General features: G+C 44.3%; 1 protein-coding gene across 1 annotated transcript; it reads right to left on the reverse strand.

The window, feature by feature from the left end:
- Positions 1–6,179: 6,179 nt before the first annotated feature.
- Positions 6,180–9,774, reverse strand: LRRC14B (leucine rich repeat containing 14B). The gene is made up of 2 exons (XM_056857795.1): positions 8,852–9,774; positions 6,180–6,894 (listed from the first exon to the last, which is right to left on the reverse strand). The coding sequence occupies exons 1-2, from the start codon at positions 9,754–9,756 to the stop codon at positions 6,249–6,251; spliced, it is 1,551 nt and encodes a 516-aa protein (XP_056713773.1). The 5' UTR covers positions 9,757–9,774; the 3' UTR covers positions 6,180–6,248.

Genomic DNA, 9,774 nt, shown 5'->3' on the forward strand with positions numbered 1-9,774 from the left:
ATGGTTTGGGGGGCGTAAGAGACATTGTAAGTTGCTCGGCCCGTTTTTTCCCAGTCGCAGGGGTACTCATGAAGACTTCTGTTTTGAATTTGCATTCTTGAGGTGCATACTGATGCTTACTCGGTAATTTGCTTGGTGTAAACAAAGCCACTGGGAGCACATTCTTGTAGGGAAGGTGATACAATTTCATTTTTCCCCCAAGCCTGCCCATTTGTATCTTCAGTGTAGGAGATCTCTGCACAAGGGAAGTGTCTTGATGTTGCGTTTCATACCTCTCACGACAAGCACTATTCCATTCCAGCAACATTGTCCTGTAGATTGAACATGTAAAACCACACTAAACAAATGGAATGTATTTTCACAAATTGAGAAGAGCCAGAACTCTGTTTATAATCACTCCCCTTCCCTCACATGCACACATCCTTCTGCTGTTCGCAGCTTTGCGTATGTATCTCTCTACCGACTGAGTGCAACACTTAATGCATCCATTGAAGTGTTTTCTAGCAGCTATCAAAAACTTGTGCCACAAAAAAATTGCTAATCCTCAAAGTGCCACAAGACTTCATAATTTTGGCTGCAGCAAATAATTCCCCTTCTGAAATTTGTGTAGATCATTGGTAGTCAATACCAGAATTTGCAACAAAGAGTCCACTTTAATTATTTTATATATCAACTTTTACTCTCAGTCTCCTCTCTCCTCTTTCATCTTGTCTTCCCTGTTTTTCCTCAAAAGACTGTCATGGTGTGGAACACAGCTTACGCAAGAGTGACTCAGTTGTAGGCTGCAGTCCATCATTTCTACAGTGTAGAAATGATCTTTTCCCTACAATTTAGATCAATTCAGACCCCTAGCATTGGTGGCAATATCTATTTACACTATCTGGTCACACATATGTATCTGTTTGATCCATTCTCAGGCATAGGGAATGCTGCACGGTTATTTTGATTCCTATTTTTTTTAAAAATTCCTAAACCAAAGTAGAGTATTAATGGCATCTGAGTTTATGAAAACCTGACCACCCATTTCTTTGGTTCTGGTCTTAAAGTCACTTGGCTCTTAACACTAAGGCCATTTATGCATGGCTATTTCCTCGCAGTCACCCCACCGACTACTTTGGGGCTTTACTTTGATTATGCATGCATTTTCCGACTGTTACTGTGCGTTTCCCCCACATTTTCTGGATGCTGGCTAAACACGAATCCAGAAAACACGGGCAAAACGCATGGGAAGGCATGGGGGGAGCAAGGTGACTGTCAGAAAATGCAAGCACAATCAAAGTAAAGTCCCAAAATAGTCAGCGGAGTGATTGTGAGAAACAGCCATGCATAAATGGCCTCATGGTTTAAACAGCAGGAGCAGACAAATGCGCTGATTTGTCTGAATGAAAGAAGCATCACAAAGATGATGCTCTAGAGACAATCACTTACAAACCCTCCCACCCCAATACTAAAGTATATGCTGATCCACAGGAGTTTAATTTCTCCATGCCGGTTGTAGTTTTTTTCAGATGTTTGGAATAAATTACTGGACAATTTTCTTTTTTCACAGTAGACAGAAAAGGCAATACGAATCAGTGTTATGACTGGAAACTGCCAATTAATCCATCTCAAAAATTCGAAGCTATAAATTCATAACATAAAAACCATTATTGAATCTTTAATGCCATAGATAGCGATGGAGAATATCAGTGAGTATTCTTAACCATCTCTCTCTTTATCATTCTGTTAATCACTGCTTAGCTTGGCCTCAGCACAAACGAAAACAAATCTAAAGCCATGATAAACCCTATTCAAACTTTACCAAATCTACTGTGTATATAAATGTTTAAAAAACACCCCACCTATGTAAATACAATAATGCCAGGCTTGTACCTCTCCTGCCGTCTCACTTCCATAGTCATATCTTCCCACCGCAAAGAGAAGCTCTCCTTCTTGGCATCATTTCTTTCTTCTACATCACAGTTCAAGACACTGACCTCCAGCGTGTCGGGGCTTTTTACCACAGGAATCAGCATTGCAAAACGTAGCTTACTATCATGAATAATAAAAAAAATCCCCCTTGGTCAGAGGCTCGATGTGTTAATTTTTTGATCTCTGTTTTGTTGTGGGAGTTCAGTTCAGATTACCACCCCTTAAGTATTTTAGTAGACCTATTTTTATATTTATGAATCACTTGGTGGGCAATAGATAAATTGGCACGCTGAATCCTCAGTAGTGTTTAGACGGAAAAGTCTTTGAGTGACTCACTGAGAAAGAATGTGACATTTGGGACGACTGGTCTGGCCTGACGCGTCCCTTTTGCAGGGGCCGGTCAGCAATCCAAAGCAGACCCTTCTGAGGCATGAAAACAGGACAAACACATCAATTGAGCCTTTCTGCTCTCCCTCCTCTGTAACTCCCTCCCTGATAATCTGAACCTTTGGGGTTTTCCTTTGTCTTCAGTTTTCTGTGGAAACCGAGTCCACAGGAAGTGCGGTAGGGGTTAAGGACTCCTTCAACTGCTTGTTACCACCACAGGGAACTCTGCACAGGCTCTGAGGAACCGGCTACAGCCTAGGTAATGTGTGTGGCTTAGTGCAAGTGTATTGCTTTTCATTTGAATATCTCTGTGCTGCTGTGTGCTTTTCCCTGCATTTTGTTTGCCCTTTTCCCACCCCCTTTTGAATCTATCCACCCTTTCCCTTTTGTTTTCTCTTTTTTACAATAAACCTTTTTTTAAAGACTTTTTTTGGCTTCAGTACAATCTATTTCTCTGGGATATTTCTTTTAACCTCTTCCCCATGTGCTAGACTGCACGGATGCTACCAGGTTGGCTCTAGTTTACTTTGTTATTGCTCTAGTACTGTGCTGGAAGACTGCTTTTTCATCGGGTCAGTCTAGAGGCTCTCAGGAGGTCTTGAGTGGTGGTGGCAGGTTGGTACCCTGGTAGGGTACTGTCCAGGGAATCCTTGGTCTAAGGGAGTTTACCATCAAGGAAATGCACCATTTCCCCCTTCCTACTGTTACAGAGACCTGTTGTAATTCTGGGGGATTGCCAGCCACCACCTGAAGAGTGGTAACCTTACTACTAACACATGATCCTTTCCTTAATAGTCAGGTTGTAACCATTCCTGAGAGACAGACAATTATTGCCAATGATGATCTTATGTAGGACAGAAATAATGAATAGGGTTGCCAGGTCCCTCTTTGCCACCAGTGGGAGGTTTTGGGGGCGGAGCCTGAGGAGGGCAGGGTTTGGGGAGGGGAGAGACTTCAACATCCAGGTGGGGCCTGGAAAACTTCCAGAATTACAACTGATCCACAAGCTACAGAGATCAGTTTCCCTGGTTGCTTTGGAAGGTGGACTTTGTGGCATTATACCTAGCTAGGGCTGCCAGGTCCCTCTTCGCCACTGGCGGAATGTTTTGGGGCAGAGCCTGAGGAGGGTGTGGTTTGAGGAGGGGAGGGACTTCAGTGCCATAGAGTCCAATTGCCCAAGTGGCCATTTTCTCCCTATTGGCTGGAGATTGGTTGTAATAGCAAACGATCTCCAGCTAATATCTGGAGGTTGGCAACACTATACCCAGCTGAGGTCCCTCCCCTCCCCTAACCCCACCCTACTGAGGCTCTACCTCCAAATCTCCAGGAATTTCCCAACCCAGAGTTGGCAACCCTACCCAAGCCTGCCCTATGAGGGATCTGCTCCTCAATTAGGGTTGCCAACCTCAAGGTGGGGCCTAGAGATCTCCAGACTAAAAGGGATCTCCAGACCACAGAGATCAGTTCCCCTGGAGAAAATGGCTGCTTTGGAGGGTGGACTCTGTGGCATTTTACCCTACTGAGGTCCCTCCCCTTCTACACCCCATCCTCCCTAGGCTTCACCCCCCAAAAAATTTCCCTCACTGTTAGATAAAAGTACCTCATAACCTAATGGGATGTAATAGGTTTGCTACCTTTCCCTGATGGAGGCTCTGCGCCTTTACCAACTACATCATGGACAGAAATTCAACAGATATAGATCACCATGCCTTCAATGCTAAGCTGATTTGTTGAATTTCTGCATGTCATATAATTGACAAAAGCGTATAATACTTGGTCCACTTTGAAGAAAGAGGCTTAACAACATTAAAAATTAGCATATTCACCCTTTCAGCTGTATTAATTTTGAACCACATTGCAAGGCATGTTTAACTCAGCAAAAACTTATTCTGGTACTTGCACTTCAGGCATGGTGCTTGAAGAGTGGGCCCAGGTTTAGGAACATTTTAATCTAGTGGGAGCCTCTGACTGGGAGGGGATTTTTGAGACCTTTTGAGATTTTTGGCAAGAGGAATGGGGAGGGGGGCTGACAGGTTCACTACTAAGGGAGAGATCCTGTGTGAGAGAAACCCACGGACAGCTGAGGTATTTCTGAGGTGGGGCTGGGCTTTCTACTGGAGAAGTGCAGTTGTCCTAGAAGAAACAGCAATACTGTGGAGTGGTTAGGGTTGCAAACTCCAGGCTGGTAAATTCCTGGAGATTTGGGGGAAGTGCCTGGGGAGGGTGGGGTTTGAGGAGGAGAGGGGCGTCAGCGGGATATAATGCAGTAAAGGCCACCCTCCAAAACAGCCATTTTCTCCAGGGGAACTGATCTATGTCATCTGGAGATCAGCTGTAATCCCAGGATATCTTCAGGCCCCAGCTGAAGGCTGGCAACCCTAGGAGTGCTTGAGAAGCTGGTGGGCAGAAGAGCAGCCATTTTCTTGTGGGGGTTCCTTTTGTTCCTCAACTCCAATGGCACTTCTCTTGCTGTGAGGGGAAACGGGTCTCCAGAACCTTCAACAGAAAGGAGACCTTTACAAGCATCCCACACTGACAGTGACTCTTCAGAGACTTTGGCCCACCTGCCAAAATCCAAAGGCAGCATCCATTTCCTTCAAGAGTTTGGCCCCAGAGACTAAGGAGATATATTTCCTCCTTTACGTTGACTTTGGGATTAGTCAGTACATCACTGAGTTACAATTAACAATATTTCGGTCAAAACTCCTAGTCAAAACTCCTAGTCAAAACTTCTTTTTAGGAGAAAAGAGAGTTAAAAATGCCATCAACAAATAAATCAAACACCCTGTTCCTGTGGCCCTTCCCCACCTTTAAGTAAAGGCTGTTTTAGGTTGGAATGGTGCAGCAGCAGCTCTATGATCAGAGACAGCATCACGACCAGGCCTGTTTTGCCAAAAGGGGTTAAGCTGAAAGAGGGACATTATTCCGATTCTTGACAGGGTGAGCACTGACCCCCTCCAGCACTCCAGTGCAGGAATGATGGAAAATAAAATATATAAATGAAATTAGAAGTGATAAAAACCAATGGCAATTCTCTCCCCCCACCTTGCAGTAATGGCCCACTATTTTATCTTTTCCACTCCACCAGTTTATTTCATTTTAATTTTATGCAATATACCTCTCCAGATCTACAGCACACACGTCCTCTGATTTTTTAAAAAGCAATGTCAAATGCAGCCATCCCCTGGACTGAACACCGTTAGCACTGAATTAAACTGTTCGGCTAAGAATAAAAACATAATTTAATATTCTGGAAAGGACCACAGAGAGAGAGAGAGAGAGAGAGAGAGAGAAAGAACAAAGCAACCACACCCTCTAACGGGTCAGAAAATAGTTAATCTGCAAAGAGTTCATCTTTCTGAGCCCTTTCTATAAAAGGTATGAACTCACAGCTTTCCTTTTCTAATTATAAATCTGTTTCATAAAAAATGCTGATAGCCAGCTAAATCAAACCAGATGCAGTGTGGGAAATCTGTGATCAGATCTTCCAACATATTTATTTAAAGGAGATGCAGTGCCTCACCAAATAGGCTCTGGGCAGTAGCACTGGAGGAATAGTAACCCCCCACCCCACCCCGCACAGCACGATTTCTACAATCTATATCACTTTCCAAACTATTGCAGAGTTTGCAACTTTCCAGACATTGCAGAGGTACCTGAATTTTTTTGGTTAATGGGATGAAAAACATGGGAATAGAGGGATAGGTGTAATTTAGACTAGGAAATCAGCCCAGGGAGAATAGGGCCAAAGATCTAGGTTACATTACTGGAAAGTACTCCACTTAAAGGGTGGGAGGAGAGGAGGCAGCCCTCTTTCTTTATTCCAATTGTGCTTGTACAAGAGAACACCCTGATAGACCACCCTAAATGCGGTACCTAAACAATATCAACCAATGAATGCTTGACTTTGATTCATGGATTTGAAAAGCACCATTTGTCAGCTTTAAACTTCAGTTAATTTCCTGTAGCGCCATACTGAAGCTTTCTAGGGCATCTCTGAAAGACTTCAGCAAAAAGCATCCCAGTTCATTTCCTGTTTCTTGTACTGCTGCGTCATAAGCACCATAGAGCGGCGTAGAAGCCTTTATGTCCTCGCGCTTTGCCTGCAGTAGAATCATACGAAGTTCCTCATCTATTCTCTCATATTGCTGGTGATCAAATTTTGAAAGATCAGCTTCATTTATTGGATAACTAATGTCGTTTGCATAACAGTCTCTTGGAACTGGGAATTCAATATATTTCAGTCTCGGAAAGTCAACAAAAATATTGAAAAGGCATTTCAACGCACGAGAAGACAGAGGATTTCCAAGGAACTTCAGCTCCTCTAGCTTCCGGCAGGGGACCAACCCCAAAATCAACATGTTGACATGGATGTCTTGGATGTTGCACTCCTCCAGGGTGAGGGTCTTCAGGGTGTGAGAAGAGTGGTTCAGAAGTTTGAAGAAGGTGGATGGGTACAGGTCAGTCACATCATGTCCACTGATATCTAGAACTTCCAGGTGGTTCGAATGAAGGCTATTGGCTAAATATGCCATGTCCACATGGTTTAAGGAGCAGTTAGAGACATCTAGGACTTTCAGAGGGGTTTTCAGTGGGCTGAAAAGTTAGATCCAAGAACAAAAGTTAAAATCTACAGAAATCCATTGAATATTTATCAAATCATCATCAAGTACACAAATTACCATAGCCACAATCGATGAAACTGCATCATCAGTTAAGCATTGGTAGGTTAAATCTTGTTGACATCACCACAACTTACGTATGAGAAGTGAGAGGCAGGTTTATGGACACAAAATCATAATACCAATGGGCTGTAAGAGCCGTCAAAGGCTTTGGTGCTCACCTGGCAGGCTATGCTGTGCTTAAACCCTATTTCACGGATTAGTCTGTAGGTGAGAAGAATATGATCAAATCAAGATAATGTGTCTCCACTAAATAATAAGATCAACCATGGGGAAGGAAGTAAACCACAATCCCCTCAATGATGCAGACTTTGAGGCAGGGAGGAGACCTCTCTTTGTGGTTCACTTAAACCTTAGGAACAACAATGTCTATGGTCATTTATGCATGGGCACTCGGACTCACGTTTGGCCCCGGTCTGACTCAGTTGTTCCTTGGAGCTCTGCACAAGTTCTCGATCCATTAGAAATGACTTCACTGCCAGCCCTCGCAATGTCCGGATCTTCCCATTCCTCTGTTAATCCACCTTTTCCCTCTAACCTGAGCTCAGCCCTGCTGAAATCCCCGTGCAGAAGGCAAAAACGGGCCACAACAAGATTGGCTTTTCTCACAGCCAATCACAAAGCAGTGTGTAAAGAGGTGGAGATTCAAATACTTCCTGCTTCCTCGGAGCTCTTTCTGAGCAAAAGAAAGGCATTTTAAAACAGATGTATGGATCCCCCCCTTTCTTTCAGATTGTTCCGTTTTTTGTTCTTAAAATGCATTTTTATGCGGCAATTGGGTTTTGGGGGGGAGGAATCTTCTCTCACAGTGAGCATTGCAAAGCAGCATTTAAAGGGGCGGAACTTGATTTGAGCTTGGAGGCTGCTGGTGCAGAGATTCCCAACAGGAAAGTGTGGGTTCAGCCAGCAATGAACCTCAGGCAAAACTCCCGTGCATAAATGACCTATGAGTCAAGCTGCCACCCAAAGGTAAAATTATCTGAGCTTCATCAGGAAACAAAGTCTCCTTCTTCCTTGGAGGAATCAAACCTCCTAACCTCTTACTTGCCTTGACCTGGATGGGCCAGGCCAGCCAAATCTCATGAGATTTGGGAAGCTAAGCAGGGTCAGCCCTGGTTAGTAATTGGATAGGAGACCACCAAGAAAACTGAGTTGCTATGCAGAGGCAGGCAATGGCAAACCACCTCTGAATGTCTCTTGCCTTGAAAATCCTACAGGATCGACACAAGTCAGCTGCGACCAACAACCTCTTAATAAATGGTCCAAGGATTGCTTAGTCCTTCATCACTTTGGGATCAAATTTGATGAAGCATGCTCTAAGGTGAGATGCTAGCCAGCATCTCAGACTTTCACAGTGATGATGTGTTCTCAGCCACAGATTCAATAGCTGGATTTGGGCAAATGGTTACCTCTTGTCTCAGACATGGCATGAATCAGATATCTTGAAAACCAGTAAAGGCCCTATGCATGTTGCTCACTGAAAACACTTTGTAAATTCTGCACAGAAAGTTTTCAGTGACAAGGTTCTTGGAAAAGAAGACTGAGATCCTGTTTTCAGATGAGAAACACAGATGTTCTATCCATAAACAAAAAGACACCTTGCCAACATAATACTTTAATTGGTACTCTGACGTTTGGCTATGTTGGATAAAAAATTAAGCAGTGTTTCCAACATGGTATGTTTTTTAAATGTATACTTCTAACAAAATGATAATAACCTTCTGCTTCTGGAAACCACAAAGATAACTGTTTTCAAAGATACATCAAGGATAACTGTTTTAAGACAAAGTACTCACAAACAAAAGCTACCTAAGTAACCAAGCCACACACAGACGCTGCCCATGGCAGCAAGAATTATTCCAACAATTTACCTGAGCAGTTTGCGTATCCTTCCGGTGAGGGGGGAAAATGGCAGGCTCAACTCAGTCAGTTGGGTCATCTGGCTTAGCTTTTCTCCCATTCTTGCAAGGGTGGCTTCATCCTCTGGAGTGAATCTTCTCACGTCAAATGTCCTGGCTGGGAGCATGAGCGCTGTCAGCTGAGGAAAGTGGACATTGTTGAACAGCACTTGCAAATGCTCCATTTCCAGCCGAACGTTGTGGACCACTTCGAATCTGCGCAGCAAATGGGGCTCTGCGAGTTTTATGATGTAAAAGAGCTTCCGTGGGGCCAGGTTGTCCGCTCTGAAGGCCACACAGCGAATCTTCAGTGGGCTGTGGCACCTCAACAGCAAGGCCTGAACAGCCAACTCATAACTTCTTTCCGTAACAAAGAGGTTGACAAGGAGGTCGACTGAGATCTCAGAAACAAAGGGACCAAGCTGCTGCCTTTGAATATCGATAAGCAGATCAAAGCAGATCTTGCAGAGAAGCTCCGTCCTGGCCCACCGCCCCAGGGCCTTCTTACACTTGCAACGTTGAACTTCCACATCTTTGATACCTGTTAGGTCCACCGTTCTGAGTCGCTTTGCATATGGAGAGGAACAATTTAACACGTAGTCTCTCAGACCAGCAAGACAGCTGGACAAACACACGCAGCAGGCTCTGCTACTGAGGTCCTCCTGGTCATCTGCTGTCTTGCCCAGCAGTTCCCCGATGTTCAGTTCTGGCAGTGGCCAGTTTTCCACCAGGTCATGGATCACATCCCCCTGCTCCTGTAAGTAACCAGCCTTAAAAAGAAGAGGGAAAAGGTTGTGGGCGACACTGCTGAGATTCCTCCTGACCTGCTGCGAGTTGGATACCAGAGCCTCCGCACTTAGGAACCGCAGAGAGCGCATGGCTACCCTCCGATTCTT

Source organism: Euleptes europaea, chromosome 11 (assembly GCF_029931775.1).
Source record: "Euleptes europaea isolate rEulEur1 chromosome 11, rEulEur1.hap1, whole genome shotgun sequence".
Lineage (NCBI taxonomy): Eukaryota > Metazoa > Chordata > Lepidosauria > Squamata > Sphaerodactylidae > Euleptes > Euleptes europaea.